The sequence below is a fragment of the Scyliorhinus canicula genome, chromosome 7 (assembly GCF_902713615.1).
Source record: "Scyliorhinus canicula chromosome 7, sScyCan1.1, whole genome shotgun sequence".
NCBI lineage: Eukaryota > Metazoa > Chordata > Chondrichthyes > Carcharhiniformes > Scyliorhinidae > Scyliorhinus > Scyliorhinus canicula.
The window spans coordinates 119,286,030-119,303,834 of NC_052152.1; the positions used below are offsets into that span (position 1 = coordinate 119,286,030).

Sequence of the window (17,805 nt, forward strand, 5' to 3'; positions counted from 1 at the left end):
TTCCAGATGGAACTTATAAGGCAAAGGCCAGGCTTGTGGCAAGGGGTTTTGAAGAAAACTTAGACTATCAGGACTTAAGGGTAGATTCACCTACAGCAGGAAAGGTTATTTTAAAGATCTTCTTGGCTCTATTAGCCACAAAGGCATGGGAATGCAAATCTATAGATATAAAAGCTGCCTTTTTGGAGGGGCATCAGCTCCAGAGAGACATTTTTCTCCGTCCTCCTAAAGAAGCAGCTAACACAGAAGGGGTACTATGGAAGTTGAACAAATGTGTATATGGATTAAATGATGCATCTAGAGTGTCGTACTTTTCGGTGAGGTCAGTCCTGTTAAAGTTAGGCTGTTGCCAGTTGAAAGCAGATCCTGCAATGTTTTACTGGCACTGTAAAGGAAATCTTGCTGGCATCTTCATGATGCATGTCGATGATTTTTTGTGGGGTGGGACTAGTGATTTTGAAGCTATTATAATCTCTGGTTTGAGGAAAGAATTCAGGGTTGGAAGTCAGGCTTCCGATGCATTTAAATATATTGGTTTAGAAATCGGACAGACTCAGTTAGGAGCAACTTTACATCAGCAATCTTACTTGGAAAGCATCAGTCCAATAGCAATTAGTCGTGGCCGGGTTTCACAAAAAGACGCAATGGTTTCGAAGATAGAAAAAGAGCAACTGCGAAGTTTAATTGGGCAACTGAACTGGTTAGGAAGACAGACTAGACCGGACGTGAGTTTTGATGTTTTAGAGTTGAGTACAAAGATGAATGATCCCAAAGTGGGAGACATAATAAGAGCAAATAAAATGTTGGCCAAACTAAAAATGCAGGAGTGTGTTTTGAAGTTCCCTGTTTTAGGTGACCGTAGGCATTTGAAACTCATAATTTATAGTGATGCGTCCTATGCAAATTTATGTGATGGAGTTTCAAGCGCAGGAGGTTTTATAATTTTTCTTTTGGGGAACAATGGTAAATGTTGCCCTCTTGTGTGGGAAACAAAGAAAATACGGAGAGTGGTCAAAAGCACTTTGGCTGCTGAGACATTAAGCTTAGTGGAAACGGTGGATATGGCCTTTTATATAAGTCAGATATTGACAGAAATTTTGGGATTAGAGGATTTAGGTAATATACCTATTGACTGTCACATTGACAATAAATCCCTGTGGGAAAATGTGCACTCTACAAAAAGTGTCAATGAAAAGAGGTTACGGATAGACATCGCAAGTTTAAAGCAGATGTTGGACAGAGGGGAAATAACAAAAATTAAATGGGTTGACAGTAGGTGGTGTGGTGTTTTGAAGGTTCGGTGCAAACTCAATGGGCCGAATGGCCTCGTACTGCACTGCAGGGATTCTATGATCATCTTCGCCAAACACCAATCAGGATCCTCCAGTGACATAGTGAAATACACATATCCCAAAAAAAAGACAGCCATGGAATGTTCACTGGGATAAAATAAAGCATTAAAACATGCGCATAGCGAGAGCTCACAAAAACACAGCCACTTCCAGCACACATCATGTGACCCCCCTCCCCGGCTTGCTCATATTTTGTTTGATTTAACACTCCTGTGAAGCACCTAAGGGTGTTGTTGAAGAGGGTGGAAGGCACATCAAGATTTCAGGGGCCACCTGGAAATTTCTCAAACCTCTCCAAGTTTACTGGTAACTTTACAGAAAGAGACTGCCATTCAGTCCATCGTGTCTGCACCGGCTCTCCGAATGAACAATTGACTTGGTACCTTTCTCCTGCCTTCTCCCCATAATCCTGCATATTCCTCCTTTTCAGAGCACTGTCAAATTCCCTCTTGAATGCTTCGATTGAACCTGCCTCCACCACACTCTTAGAAAGTGCATTCCTTCCTTAACCTTAAAAAGTTTCTTTTCATATCACTTTTTTGCTTCTTTTACCAAGTACTTGGAAACCTGTGCCTTCTCGTTCTTGATCCTTTCACGAGTAGGAACTGTTTATCCCTGTCGTTCCAGAATACTTCTATCAAATCTCCTATCGACCTTCTTTTCTCAAAGGAAAACAGTTTTAATTTCTCCAAACTATCTTCATAACTGAAGTTCCTCATCCTTGGGATCATTCTTGTGAACCCTTTCTGCACTTTCTCCAATCTCTCTTTTTTTTAAATAATTTTTATTGGAATTTTTTACAGAAAATATAAAAATATAACAAGTATAGCAAAAAGCAGTAATATGCAACTAACAGCCCCATAACACCCACAATTCCCCCCATACCGTAACATCACACGTATCACACTCCCCCCACCCCCCCCCCAACAAGAGAACTTAACCATAAATTAAATAAATCAAATTTAAATAAAATAAGCCAACATAATCAACGTTCCCCCCCCCCCCCCCCCCCCCCCGCGGGTTGCTGCTGCTACTGTCCCAGTACCCTATCGTTGAGCCAGAAAGTCGAGGAAAGGTTGCCATCGTTTAAAGAACCCTTGCACCGATCCTCTCAGGGCGAATTTAACCTTCTCTAGCTTAATAAAACCCGCCATGTCATTGATCCAGGTCTCCACGCTTGGGGGCCTCGCGTCCTTCCATTGTAGCAAAATCCTTCGCCGGGCTACTAGGGACGCAAAGGCCAGCACACCGGCCTCTTTCGCCTCCTGCACTCCCGGCTCTACCCCAACCCCAAAGATCGCGAGTCCCCATCCTGGCTTGACCCTGGATCCCACCACCCTTGACACCGTCCTCGCCACCCCCTTACAGAACTCCTCCAGTGCCGGGCATGCCCAGAACATATGGGCATGGTTCGCTGGACTCCCCGAGCACCTGACACACCTATCTTCACCCCCAAAGAACCTACTCATCCTCGTCCCAGTCATGTGGGCCCTATGCAGCACCTTGAATTGGATGAGGCTAAGCCGCGCACACGAGGAGGAAGAATTTACCCTCTCCAGGGCATCAGCCCATGTCCCGTCTTCGATCTGTTCCCCCAGTTCCCCCTCCCACTTCGTTTTCAGCTCCTCTTTCTCCAATCTCTTGACATCCTTCCTAAAGTGTGGCACCCAGTCTGGGCTCAATTCTCCAATTGAGGTTGAACTATTGGCTTATGCAAGTTCAACATGTCCTCTTTGCTCTTGTATTCCACACCCCTATTGATAAAACCTGGGATGAAAATGAAATGAAATTTATAAATTTGGAGTGCCCAATTCATTTTTTCCAATTAAGGAGCAATTTAGCGTGGCCAATCCACTAACAATTGAACCCTTTATTTTATATTGTCTCCCCGTGCTCTTCCTACCAAAATGAATCACCTCACATTTTTTTTTGCTTTGAACTTCACCTGACCCCTATCTGCTCATTCCACTTGTCTGTGTCTGTTTGAAGTTCTACACCATCCTCCTAACAGTTCACAATGTTTCCAGGTTTTGTATCGCCAGCAAATTTTGAAATTGTGCCCTGCACACCAAGATCTAGATCGCTAATATATATCAGGGAAAGCAAGAGTCCCAATACTGACCCCTGGAGAACGCCATCACAAATCTTCCTCCAGCCTGAACACGTCCATTAACCAGTACTCTCTGTTTGCTGTCGCTCAGCCAATTTATATATCCATGTTGCCACTGTCCCTTTATCCCACGAGCTGGAACTGTACTCGTAGAACTGTTGTGTAGCACTGAATTGATTAACTTTAGTAAGTGTAAAATAGTATGGATGTAATGTTTCTCCAATCCTTTCTCATCACCTTGCATCTATGGCTAGTGTCTCTGAAATTTCCACTCTCACTTCCCTCAGTATCCTTGGATGCACCTCATCTGGTCTTGGTGCCTCTTCCACTTTTAGTACAAAGAGCCTATTCATTAACACCACCTTTTGTAAGCCCCTCCACTGACACAATTACCTATTTTTTCACCATGCCTGCATGATTTCTGCTTCCTTGGCATTTAATACATCAGCTCTGCCCTCTGTCTCCATGTACTTTGCTTTTTTGGTCCCTAATCCTCTTACCACCGAATCCTCTTACCACCCTTATATGCCTGCAGAAGACTTTGGGATTCCTTTTTATGTTGACTGCTGACCTCTTTTCATACTTCCTTTTGCTTCTCTCACCTCACCTCACCTTCACCTCACCTCAGAACTTTCTATATTCAACTTGGTTATCCATTGTATTTACTACCTGACAAGCACAGAGTTATTTTCTTCTTTATCTTAATTTCTATCTATTTTGTCATCAGGGAAATCATAGAATCTCTACAGTGCAGAGTAGGCCATTTGGCCCATCGGGTCTGCACTGACCCTCTGAAAGAGCATCCTACCTAGGTCTGGACTCCCCTGCAACCGAACCTGCACATATTTTCGGACACTTAAGAGCTCTGGATATGTTTGTCCTGCTTTTTCCCTTTCAAGAAAATGTACCTTGACTATTCCCAACTGTCTCTTCTTTGAAGGTAGCCCATTTTTCAGCTACAATCTTTCTTGCTAACCTTTGACTCCAATTTATTTGGCCCAGATCCATTCTTATCCCATTGAAGTTGGCTTTCCCCAACTTAATTAAACTTACTCTGGATTGTTCTTTATCCCTAGAATCTTAAACTAAATTAATTTTTAAAAAAGAATCTTAGTTTCTATCAATTTTGTCATCAAGGGAATCATAGAATCCCTACAGTGCAGAAGCAGGCCATTCGACCCATCAAGTCTGCACCAATCCTCTGACACAGCATACTACCTAGGGCCTATCCCCGCATCCCTACCTAACCTGCCCATCTTTGGACAGTGAGAGGAAGCCTACGCACCCAGAGGAAACCCACGCCGACATGGGGAGAATGTGCAAACTCCAAACACCCAAGGTCGGCATTGAACCCAGGTTCCTGATGCTCTATGCAACAGTGCTAACCACTGTGCCACCGCTTATTTTCTTTAATATCAGCCTAAACCTTGTGATACAATGCCCCCTAAATGTTCTCTGAATGACATTTGGCCCAACTCATTCCCAGGAACCAGATCTAGCAGTGCCTCCTGTCTCTTTGGATTGGTGTATGTGACCGTGGGTTAAATCTATGCTTTTCCCTTCTCATTGTGTAGGTAGCTACCCACAGGTCGTTCCTCAAGAATGTCAATCTGAACATAAACCCAGTGATTTGCCTTTCTGAAATACGATAATTGATTGAGGAGTTGGGGATTAAAGGTTCACCCTTTTCTGGTTATTTCCTAGGAACTTGCAAAATTTGAAGAAATGGAAAATCATGTGAAGTTGACGGAGAAAGGTAAGAAGAATCAAATATAAATCAACTTGCAACCTTTTCCTGAGATTTTTTGATGTGTTGTGAATGTGTTGGTAATTAATTTTGTAGAATTGCTTGAAGATGGCTTTGGGGAACGTCCGTTTTACCACTGCCTTCTTGCGGAAGTGCCAGCGGAACATGCTACTCGTGAAGGTAGAATTTACTTTGTTTTGTTTTTTGACACCAGCCTGGTAGTTTTGTGTTTTTGATGTGGCCTTTGTTTATTTGTTTGAATAATTCCATAAAGGAAACATGATTTTTTTCTTATAAACCCTGGTGTGAAGCATGTACGAACCAAAAGGCTTCAAGAAAATTTGTGTCGGCATCTCTATTGAATGCGCTGTTTCTCTACACTCATGTTGGCTACAGTTGATCTTGTGAAGGTTATGACTAACATTGTTTCCAAAAGGGTTCACAGCTGCTGCATATCAAACTGGTACTTAGTTTATCTAGTGAGAGATGGTTCTTTTCTTATTAACAAGATTTCTTTCCCTTTCAGAGATGTGCACAAAGGAAAATTGTTTGGTTAACTAGTTGAGAGGTTATTAATTTTGTGAATGCACTCATAGACCAGATGAGATAAGCACAATTGATTGTATCTTGACCGTTTCTAGAAAAGACATTGATTTTCTTTTGTAAACATGTTTGGGCTTTTCATATTGGTCTCAAGTCGACATCTGGATTCAGTTTCCATGGAAACATTGAAGGCCTTGTTGGGTTTACAAGCCTGCTGCTGGATTAAGGAAACTGGATTTAACAATAATGACTGCAGAATTCCAACTTCTCAACCTGTTTTAAGACCAATCTGAAAGCAACTTTGTGTAGCAGCAGAAGATTTGTGTAAAGGTTTGAACTTGCTATATAATTGAGCAATTGTTCTTGTAATCAAGTCAAGTTGATTTGGTTCAAGGGATGAGCTGGATGCAATGAATTTACTAAAATGTAACATTTACCTTTTTTAATATCTGGTTCTTATTATTTTTTAAAATATTTTTATTATCTGGTTCTTATTTTTAATAATGTTGAATGTATTCTCTCTTAATTTATCCCCAATCTTCAGGTTACAGTCTTTAGCTTCGCCATGTACATGGCCGTAGGCGTGTACATGGGTAGGCGGGCTGGTAACTGAAAGATCCATTAAACATTAGATGATCTTGATAATGGAGGTAAGGCCCAGAAAGACATGCTACTTGCAACATTTTTTTTAAAAAGAGGAAGAAGGATCGCACAAGCATGGTAGATCAGAACTTGTTACATGAAATTCCCGTTCCAAAAGTACTCTCGGCAAAAGTTTACAATAAGGTATTCTGCCTTTTGTGAAAATCATACAAAGTGGCTATTTTACAGTTTTGCCAGAAGGTGAGGGACTCTGTGATTGGCAAAATCAGAACTGATTTGAGGTGGACCCGTGGCATCCTTCTGATCTGCCGTGTTAAAACCAACACATTAGTTCAATGATAGTTTTGAATACTTGTTTAAATAATGAATAGCTCAATTCGTGGTGACACAGTATGTATTGAATCTTTTTTTTGTTGGGCATGTGCGTGCCTGACCTACACTTGTTACAGGTTTTGAGCTGGTGTTCAGGAGCTGGTCACCTTCTTGATAAATGTCTGCTGAGGTGTTAAAAATATTCATTTTGTCTGTTTAGTAGTTTCGAAGCATATAGATTTTAAAAAGAAGATAGGAGTACAACAGTATAGTGGTAATGTTCCAAGTTAGTAAGTGAGAAACCTGTGCTAATAATACAAGGGACACAAGTTCAAATCCCACAACAGCAGTTTGAGAAATTGAATACAGTTCAATAAAATCTGGAAATGTTTTTAGAAAATATTTTATTGAGGCATTTATAATTTTAACAATCTTAAACATCAGGTTTCAACAAGAACAAAACAATATAACCAAGCCCCCTTTCCACTAGTTCTCCTGCCCTTACCCTCACCCCCCAGTGATCCCCTCAAGGCGAACTTAATTTTCTCGAGTCTGAGAAGCCCCGTCATGTCACTAACCCCCCCGACTTCGGGGTACCGAGTCCCTCCAACCTAGTAAGATCCGTCTCTAGGCCACCAGGGAGGCAAAGACCAGGATATCTGCATCCCTCACCCCCTGGGCTCCCGGGTCTTCCAACACATCAAAGATCGCCACCTCTGGACTCTCTCGAGAGCACCACTCTCACCTTTAAAACTTCTGACATGACATCAGCAAACCCCTGCCAGAAACTCCTCAGCCTCAGACATGCCCAAAACATGTGGGTATGGTTCGCAGAACCCCCCCGCACAGCGCGCACACCTATCCTCCGCCCCCTCGAAGAACCTGTTCAGCCGGGCCACCTTAAATTATATCAGGCTGAGCACACGACGAGGATGCATTAACTCCCCTCAGGGCAGGGCAGCACGGTGGCCCAGTGGTTAGCACTGCAGTCTCACTGCAGATCCCAGGTTCGATCCCGGCTCTGGGTCACTGTCCGTGTGGAGTTTTCACATTCTGCCCGTGTCTGCATGGATTTCGCCCCCACAACCTAAAGATGTGCAGAGTAGCTGGATTGGCCATGCTAAATTGCCCCTTAGTTGGAAAAAATGAATTGGGTACTCAAAATTTATATTAAAAAACTCTCCTCAGGTCCTCCTCCCACAGTTCGGCCTCCAACTCCCCACCCAACTCTTACCATTTTCTCCTCACCTCCGCTATCAGGGCTCCCTCCCCCTCCATTAATTCCCTGTAGATCTCTACTACCTTCCCCTCTCCTACTCCTGTTCTCAACACCACCTAATCCTGTAGCCCCTGGTGGGGCAGGTGTGGGAAGGTCGAAACCTGCCTCCGCACAAAATCCCTCCCTTGCAGATACTGGAACTCATTCCCACCTGGCAATTCAAACTCCTCCTCCAAGCTCGGGAAACCCTCATCAATAAAAAATCTCCAAATCTCTCAATCCCCGCCCACTGCCACCTCCAAACCCCCCCCCCCCCCCCCCCCTCCCCGGAACGAACCAGTGATTACCACATATCAGTGCCCACACTGACGCCCCCTCCAACCCCATATGCTGCCTCCACTGTCCCCACACCCTCAGGCTTGCCACCGCTACCGCGCTTGTGGAGTACCTGGCTGGCGAGAACGGCAGTACCCCCAAACTTGTGTCTTTGCATGAGGCCGCCTCCACCCACTCCCACACCAACCCCTCCCCCATTACCCACTTCCTGACCGTCGCAATATTCGCCGCCGAATAATAATTTATAACATTCGGAAGGACCAGCCCCACCACCCCAACGGCCCCGCTCCAATAGAGCCTTCTTCACCTGCGGGGTTTTACCTTCCCAAACAAATCCCGAGATCACCGCATTAACTTTTTTAAACAATGCCTTGGAGATAAAAATTGGAAGGTTCTGAAAGACGAACAGAAACCTCGGGAGGGCCGTCATTTACACTGTCTGTACCCGCCAATGACAACGGGAGTGCATCCCACCTCCGAAAGTCCCCCCCTCATCTGTTCTACCAAACGACACAAATTCAGTTTATGCAGCTGTTCTTACTCTCGCGCCACCTGGATACCCAAATACCGAAAGCTCCCCCCCCCACCACCACCACCTTGAACGGTGTCTCACCCAACTGCCTCTCCTGCCCCCTCGTTATACCCCAAAAACTGACCAAATTCCTCTAATATCCCCATAATTCCCCCCCCCCCCCCCCCCCCCCCGTACTATCCCCTGCCAGATCCTTGACGTTCTCAGTGCCACTGCCAACGGCTCTATAGCCAGGGCAAACAGCAGTGGGGAAAGGTCGCACCACTGCTTCATCCTCCGGTGTAACCTAAAATAATCTCATCTCACACGGTTGTCCACATACTCGCCACCGGTGCCTGATACAACAACTGGACCCAGTCCACAAATCCCTGCCCAAACCCAAACCGCTCCAGGATTCCCCATAGGTATTCCCACTCCACTAGATCAAAGGCCTTCTCTGCGTCCATGGCCACCACCACCTCTACCTCGCGTTCCTCTGGAGGCATCAAGATCACATTAAGTAACTTTCTGATGTTGGCCGCCAGATGTCTCCCCTTCACGAACCCCGTCTGGTCCTCCCCTATTACCCCTGGCACACAGTCCCGAGCAGGGCCGGCTCAAGGCACCGGCAACTCGGGCAGTCGCCCGGGGCGCCATGTGCTAGGGGGCGCCAGAAACGCGGGTCCCGCGCATGCGCAGTTGGGCCGATGCCAACCAGCGCATGCGCGGTGGCCGCACTCCCCCAGGGCGGCCCCCCCCTCTGTCCGCCCCCGCCCCCCGTTCCGCCCCCTCCGTCCGCCCCCCCGCTCGGTCCGCTCCCCCCCCCCCCTCGGGTCCGCCCCCCCCCCCCCCTCGGGTCCGCTCGCCCCCGCCCCCCTCTCGGGTCCGCTCGCCCTCGCCCCCGCCCCCCTCTCGGCCCCGCCCCCGCCCCCCCTCTCGGCCCCCCCGCCCCCCTCTCGCCCCCCCTCTCGCCCCCGCCCCCCTCTCGGCCCTGCCCCCCCCTCCCCCCCCCCCCCTCTCGGCCCCGCCCCCCCCCCCTCTCTGCCCCCCCCCCCTCTCGGCCCCGCCCCCCTCCAAGGGCGCCGAAGTTCAACTTGCCCGGGGCGCCAGCAACCCTAGGGCCGGCGCTGGTCCCGAGGCCACGATTTGCGCCAATAGTTTGGCATCTACATTTAGCAGGGAAATAGGTCTATATGACCCACATTGTTCCGGATCTTTATCTCACTTTAGAATGGGGGAGATCAACGCCTGCAACAATGTCAGGGGGAGTATTCCCAGCTCCTTTGTCTCATTGAAAGCCCTTACCAACAGAGGACCAAATACCCCTGAGAATGTCTCGTAGAATTCCACCAGGTACCCGTCCGGACCCCTGGCCGTACACGATTGCATTTCCTCCAGCCCCTCCACTACTTCTACCAGCCCAATCAGGGCCCCCAGGGCCACCACCAACCCCTCATCCACCTTCAGGAACTCCAACCTCTCCAGAAACTGCATCATGCCCTTCTCCTGGCTGAGGGTTCCGCCTCGTATAGCTTACAATAGAAGTCCCTAAACACTCCGTTTACCTCCGCCGGGTCCAAGACCGTATTCCCACTTGTGTCCTTAACTTTCCCAATCTCCCTCGCCGCCTCCTGCTTCCTCAACTGGTGCGCTAGCGTCCTGTTTGCCTTCTGCCCGTACTCATATACCGCCCCTCTCACCCTTCTCAACTGCCCCACTGCCTTACCCGCAGATATTACAGATATTAACCCAAACTCCATCTGCAGCCTCTGCCGTTCCTTTAACAGCCCCGCCTCCGGGGCATCCGCATATCTCCTGTCCACCTGCAGGATTTCCTCCACTAGCCTATCTATCTCCACCGCTCCACCTTCTTCCTATGTGTCCGAATCAAAATACACTCTCTTCTGACCACTGCCTTCAGTGCCTCACAAACCGTACCCGTACCTGCCGAAACCTTCCCCATGTCATTAATCTCCACGTATGCCCGGATGGCCTTCCTCACCCGCTCACACACCTCTTCCTCTACCCACAGCCCCATATCCAGCCTCCATTGGGGGCGCTGGTCCCCCCTTTGCTCACCCATAGGTCCACCAGTGCGAGGCATGATCCGACACCACTATTGTCGAATACTCAATATCAACCTCCCTTGCCAACAACATCTTGTCAAACACACAAAATCTATTCGTGAGTACACCTTGTGTACATGGGAGTAGAATGAAAAATTTTTTCACCCTCGGTCTCCCAAATCTCCACGGATCCACACACATCCCCACCCCCCATGTGCTCCATGAAACCACGGTGCTCCTTAGCTGTTGCCGACACCTTCCCCGTCCTCAAGCTCGACTGATCCAGTCTAGGATTCAGGATCGTATTGAAGTTCCCCACCCCATAATACCCGATGAGAGTCCAGGGACTGGACTACTGGACTCTCTGCCCTGCCGTGCCACATTGCTGTTTCACTCCAGGGGCGGGATGCTCCGTTTCACTGGCCGGTCAATGGGTTTCCCCATTGTGGGGCAGCCCCACGCCGTCGGGAAACCCCTGGGCTGCCGGCAAAATGGAGCATCCTGCCGGGGAGAATCCAGCCCCAGGTCAGGGATCCTCCCCAGCACCGACTCATAAATTCAACATCACTAACACCACCGGCACCCCTCCAGTTTCCCACTCACCATAACATACCTTCCCCCAGAGTCAGCCATTATACTTCCACTTCAAACGGCATCCGCTTATTGATTAAAATCGCCACCCCCTTCATTTTAGAGTCCAATCGCGAATGATATACTTGCCCAACCCATCCTTTCTACAGCCTAGTCTGCTCCCCCACCTTCAGGTGAGTCACTTGTAGCATGGCCATATCTGCCGTTAATCTTTTAAATGTGCGAACACACGGCCCTCTTGACCGGCCCATTCAACCCTTGCACGTTGCACGTGATCAGCCTGGTCAGGGGGTGCCCTACCACACACCCCCTCCCTCCCTGCTGATCTTCCATAGTCCCTCGTTGGCCAGCCTCCAACCCGCTTCCGGCATCTCCTCAGGCCTGCCCTCGGGTGCCCACAGTCATCGTTCTCCTCCTATTACATTTTAAAAGCCCTTCCCCTGTCAGCAGTACATCTCCCCAGCAGTCCCCCAAAAAACAACCCCTGCCCATGGTGCCTAGCATCCTACCCCCACTGATTTGCTCAATCATCCTGCTTCTGCAAACAAAAACAGCCCCTCCCCTAGCCCAATCAAAGAGAACAACCCCCCCATCTTCCAAAAAAGAACAAAAGCAAACCTGAAGCCAAACAATGGACCCAAATACTTTTCATTTGATTTCTTTATTTTTTTTATTTTTTTAAAAATAAATTTACTTTATCCAATTCATTTTTTCCAATTAAGGGGCAATTTATCGTGGCCAATCCACCTACCTGCACATTTTTGAGTTGTGGGGGCGAAACCCACACAAACACGGGGAGAATGAGCAAACTCAGAATGAGCAAACGTGGATTTCGCCCCCACAACCCAAAAATGTGCAGGTAGGTGGATTGGCCACGCTAAATTGCCCCTTAATTGGAAAAAATGAATTGGATTAACTAAATTTAAGGGCTGGTTTAGCACAGGGCTAAAGAGCTGTCTTTTAAAGCAGACCAAGGCAAGCCAGCAGCACGGTTCAATTCCCGTACCAGCGCCGGAATGTGGCGACTAGGGGCTTTTCACAGTAACTTAATTTGAAGCCTACTTGTGACAATAAGCGATTTTCATTTCATTTTCATTTCAACTTCACATGGACAGTGACCCAGAGCCGGGATCTAACCTGGGACCTCGGCGCCGTGAGGCAACAGTGCTATCCACTGTGCCACCATGCTGCCTCAATGGCCCCAAATACAAATTAAACTCAGTGCCAAAGCATCTCCACCAAAGTTCAATGTCCACCTCTCCTGCCAGTCCATTGTCTCTGATAAATTCCATCGCCTCCTCCGACGTCCCAAAGTACAGCTCCCGGCCTTCATAAGTCACTCACAGACGTGCCGGGTACAACATCCCAAACTTCACCCCCTTCTTGAAGAGGGCCGCCTTGGCCTTATTGAAACTCGCTCTCCTCTTGTTCAGATCTGCATCCAAGCCCTGATATATTCAAAGTTCACTGCCCTCCCAGGTGCAGCGCCTAGTCTGCCTGTCCCACCTCATGATCTGCTCCTTGTCCAGGTGCAAACGCACCATCATCGCCCTCGGTAAAATCTGGAAATTAAACACCATTTCGCCGACAGCGCATTTATGCCAGCGAATTTCCCAATGGCGTGGGGTGTCCACAATGGGAAACCCCATTGGCCGGCTATACACCAAAAAACAGGTTCAGCGGGGCAGAGAATGCCGCCCCAGATATCAGTTGACTCAAATCTTAGGTCAACCAGGGCTGAGTATTAAATTGTCAATCATATCAGCATCATTACACTCCACAAGTTATTACTTTTTAAAAAAGCTTTGGAGGTTCATATTTAATAAAATAGAATGTGACCTTAATTGCCTGCCCTGTCAAATAGATGTAAAAGCTCCCAGGACACCTTTCGAAGAGGAGCAGGGTAGTTCTCATCAACGTATATCCCTCAAGTAAAAACAGATGATATGATCATTTACCTCATTGCTATTTGTGCAATATTGCTGTTTCCATGTTTGGTTGCATTTCCTATGGAACAGTGAATAGATTCAATGGTTGGTGAAGTGAAGTGCTTTGGGATGTCCTGAGGATGTAAAACGTGTGTAAAATTATCATCATTGTGTTTAAATCCATTCATAGTCTTGCTGCTCTCTTTCTTTTGTAAGTACTTCAGTCCTACAACATCCACCTGACTCGCCTTCAATTTGTCCATTACTCTGCTTGGCCTTTGGTGTAAACCCACTCCCTTCTCTTTCTTCCACTTTTGGTGGCCTGCCTTCAAGAGATTTCCCTCTCTAAATCTTTCAAAGGCAGCATTTTTTTTCTGCGACAGAAGCCGTGGGTTCAAGTCTGACTCAAGACTAGAGCATGTTATTTAGCCGGACACTTCAATGCAGTGACCAACTTCAAAAGATCTTCATTGGCTGTAAAACATTTTGGATATTCTGACAAGCAATACGGAAATGCACATTTGTTTATTTCCTAAAAGCTGCACATACTTGGACTGAGTACATACAAAAGACTGCACGGACTCCATATAGTGTTCTGTCTGGGTTCTGGAGATACATTGGTCAACCCTTGAAACTGATATATCTGATATCCTTTTTTAGGATACAATATTGTGGGATATGCAATGTACTACTACACATATGATGCTTGGATTGGAAAATTACTATACCTTGAAGATTTCTATGTCATGGAAGAATTTAGAGGTAAAATAAAAATAACATTTTTGGAAAAGATGTTTGCTAACTTGTTTGCAACATGGACACAGTTTTTAATCTTTGGATGTCAATACCATTCAAACTGAGTTTAGTTCACTTCAACAATAACTTTCATTTCTTATAGCACCTTCTCTGTTCAGAATATAATGCAGTGTTTCCTGGCTATAGAACCCAGAAAGGAAAATGTGTTCTTAAAATCGAAAATGCGGGGGGGAAAAATCAGATCTGGCAGATCTGTGGAGAGAGAAACAGAGTTAACGTTTTGAGTCCGTATGATCCTTCTACAAAGCTAGAAAATATGTTACCCTGCTCTGTGTTCCTGAGTCTGAAGGTGGTGGGATCAAATGCTGCTGCAGGGCATGAGTAATCCAGACTAATACTTCAGAGCAATACTGAAGGCGTAAGTAAACAATTAAAGTTATCAGCGTCTCGGATGACCAGAGGTGAATTAGGTGAACTGGACATTCTGAATTCTTCCTCAGTGTACCTGGAGTGTGGGGATTTTCACAGTAACTTCAGTGTAGTGTCAATGTAAGAATATCTGTGACACTAATAAAGATTATTATTATTACTTTCCCCTTTGAGGCGAGCTGACTGATGGTGATTTTTAAAATATATATTTTTATTGGTTGTTTTCATTTGATAAAGTGCAAAATCAACAAATCCATGCAAACAAAATACCATTTATAAAAGAGGAAAGAAACCCCAACCATCCCATTCCCCCCCCCCCCCCCCCCCCCCCCCACCCCGACCCACTGTCTGTGACCAATTCCTAAAAATAAAAGACATAGTTCGCCACCTTCGGCCATCCTGGGCCCAGGACCGATCCAAGACAGCCACCAACCCCAGGACACTCGAGGCACTGTCTGTGCGGAGTCTGCACATTCTCCCCATGTCTGTGTGGGTTTCCTCTGGGTACTCCGATTTACTCCCACAAGTCCTGAAAAACGTGCTGTTGGGCAAATTGGATATTCTGAACTCTCCCACAGTGTACCTGAACAGGCACCGGAATGTGGTGAATAGGGTTTTTAACAGTAACCTCATTGCATTGTTAATGTAAGCCTACTGTGACAATAAAGATTATGATAAACCACAGCTCCCCACCCCACCTCATTCCCGTTCACGAGCTGAATGTTTACAGCTAGCAAAGATAACGCGCCCCCCCCCCCCCCCCCCCCCCCCCAATGCTCAAACAACAAAGAAAAGCAACGCCACCCAGTCCATACCGACTATGGATGAATAACCAAAGCCCAACACCCTTACAATTGCTTTGCGCAAGTCGAGGAGACACAGCCTGAGTGAGTGAGACACATCCAGAGTGGGAATTTGGAATTTGGTGCAGTGAGGTAATTCAGTGCAGAGTGGGAGAAGGTGCTTTTTCCCTACTGTTTTGTTCTCTATCTTTCTTCTGGCCTGTACCTTTTAATCTGCAGGGAGAGAACCAGAGAGCATCTGAGAACCTGGGAAGGGAAGTGATCTTTATTTATTTTTATTACCTTTTCAAATTGTGTGTGGGGGTGGGGGGAGGGTGGGGGGGGCACTGAAGTGACATCACAGTAAAGCTGTGACCTGATTGGCTGGTTGGGAAGCTACACTAAATTTAAAAATTAAGCATTGTTAAACTAATTAGACATAATTACTTAAAATTTTTAAAATAAATTTAGAGTACCCAATTATTTTTTCCAATTAAGGGGCAATTTAGCGTAGCCAATCCACCTATCCTGCACATCTTTGGGTTGTGTGGGTGAAACCCACGCAGACACGGGGAGAATGTGCAAACTCCTCACGGACAGTGACCCAGGGCCGGGATTCGAACCCGGGTCCTCAGCGCCGTAGGCAGCAATGCTAACCACTGTGCCACCGTGCCGCCCCTAAACATAATTACTTAATTACAATTTAGAGGGGTATCTAAGCCAGAGATCGGAGAGTACTGTATTCAGCTATCACGTTTATAGGAGAAATCTAGTGCTGGGAAACATATAGTTAACAGTAATTTGTTTTTTAACTTTTAAATTTAATTTACTAATTAATTGACGCAATGTCAATTATAGGGGTGCAGTGCTCTGACTGTGAGATGTGGCAGGTCCGGGAGGCTTCCAGCGTCCTGGATGGCTTCATCTGCAGAAAGTGCACCCAACTGGAGCTCCTCACAGACCGCATGGTTCGGTTGGAGCAACAGTTGGATGCACTTAGGAACATGAAGGTGGCGGAAAGCGTCACAGATAGCAGTTATATAAATGTGGTCACACCCAAGGTACAGGCAGAGAGAGATGGGTGACCACCAGAAAGGGCAGGCAGTCAGTGCAGGAATCCCCTGTGGTTGTCCCCCTCTCGAACAGGTATACCCCTTTGGATACTGACGGGGGGGATAGCCTATAGGGGAAAACAGCAGCAGCCAGAGACAGTGGCACCACGGCTGGCTCTGATGTTCAGAAGGGAGGGTCAAAGCGCAGAAGAGCAATAGTCATAGGGGACCCTATAGTCAGGGGCACAGATAGGCGCTTCTGTGGACATGAAAGAGACTCCAGGATGATATGTTGCCTCCCTGGTGCCAGGGTCCAGGATGTCTCCGAACGGGTAGCGGGTATGCTGAAGGGGGAGGGCAAACAGGCAGAGGTCGTTGTACTAACGACATAGGCAGGAAGGGGCATGAGGTCCTACAGCAGGAGTTCAGGGAGCTAGGCAGAAAGTTAAAAGACAGGGGGCGGAATTATCCGCAAGGCCCGACGCCGTCGTGAAACCTGGAGAGGTTCACGACGGCGTCGGAAGCCTCTCCCGGCCCCCTATTCTCGCCTACCCGGGGAGATAGGCGGGCCGTACCAGGAAACTCGGCGGCCGGGCCTTGTCTCTGGCTTCAAAGCCCGGCGCGCCAAGAATGACGCGGCGGCGCCGCCTAATGACGTCAGCCACGCATGCGCGGGTTGGACAGCTCAAACCCGCGCATGCGCGGTTGCCATCTTTCCCCTCAGCCGCCCCGCAAGACGTGGTTGCTTCATCTTGTGGGGTGGCGGAGGTGAAAGAGTGTGTCCCCTTGAGACGCCGGCCCGAAGATCGGTAGGCACCGATCGCGGGCCAGTCCCCTCCCGAGCACGATCGTGGTGCTCGATCCCCGATCTCCCCCCCCCCCCCCCCCCCCCTCGGCCCCACACTTACCTGGCGCGCCATGTTCACGACGGCATCGACCAGGTGTGGTTGCCGCTGTCGTGAACAGGTCGGGAACGGCAGGCCGCTTGGCCCATCCGGGTCGGAGAATCGCGGCCGGCGGCCTGCGTTTCTCCGAGCGGCGTGTCGGAAAACCGGACACGCCATTTTGCGGGGGGTGGGAGAATAGCGGGAGGTGCGGGAGCAGACCTCCAGCTATTCTCCCACCCATCGTGGTTGCGGAGAATTGCGGCCAGGACCGGCCAGGGTTGTAATCCCGGGATTACTCCCTGTGCCACGTGCCAGTGAGGCTAGAAATAGGAAGATAGAGCAGCTAAACACGCGATGGAAACAGCTGGTGTAGGAGGGAGGGTTTCCGTTATCTGGACCACTGGGAGCTCTTCCGGGGCAGGTGTGACCTGTATAAGAAGGACGGGTTGCATTGGGGGAGAACTAGGGAATAGACTCTGTCTGAGGCAGAGCAGACCGGGAGATGTTGCTGTACACAGCGGGTCTGCTGGCCTGAAGTGCATACGTTTTAATGCAAGAAGTATTACGAGTAAGGCAGATGA

At 47.9% G+C, this 17,805-nt stretch overlaps 1 protein-coding gene across 3 annotated transcripts in view; it reads left to right on the forward strand.

Moving 5' to 3' along the window:
- LOC119969316 (diamine acetyltransferase 1-like) overlaps window positions 1–17,805 on the forward strand; it is a 67,769-nt gene that overhangs the window by 40,977 nt on the left and 8,987 nt on the right. Inside the window, exons 2-4 of one of the 3 annotated variants that reach the window (XM_038802786.1) lie at window positions 5,167–5,218; window positions 5,306–5,389; window positions 13,979–14,080. In XM_038802786.1, the coding sequence (XP_038658714.1) occupies window positions 5,167–5,218; window positions 5,306–5,389; window positions 13,979–14,080 (238 nt within the window). The remainder of the gene's footprint in view (window positions 1–5,166; window positions 5,219–5,305; window positions 5,390–13,978; window positions 14,081–17,805) is intronic. The other 2 variants (XM_038802788.1, XM_038802787.1) reach the window with 2 other exon arrangements.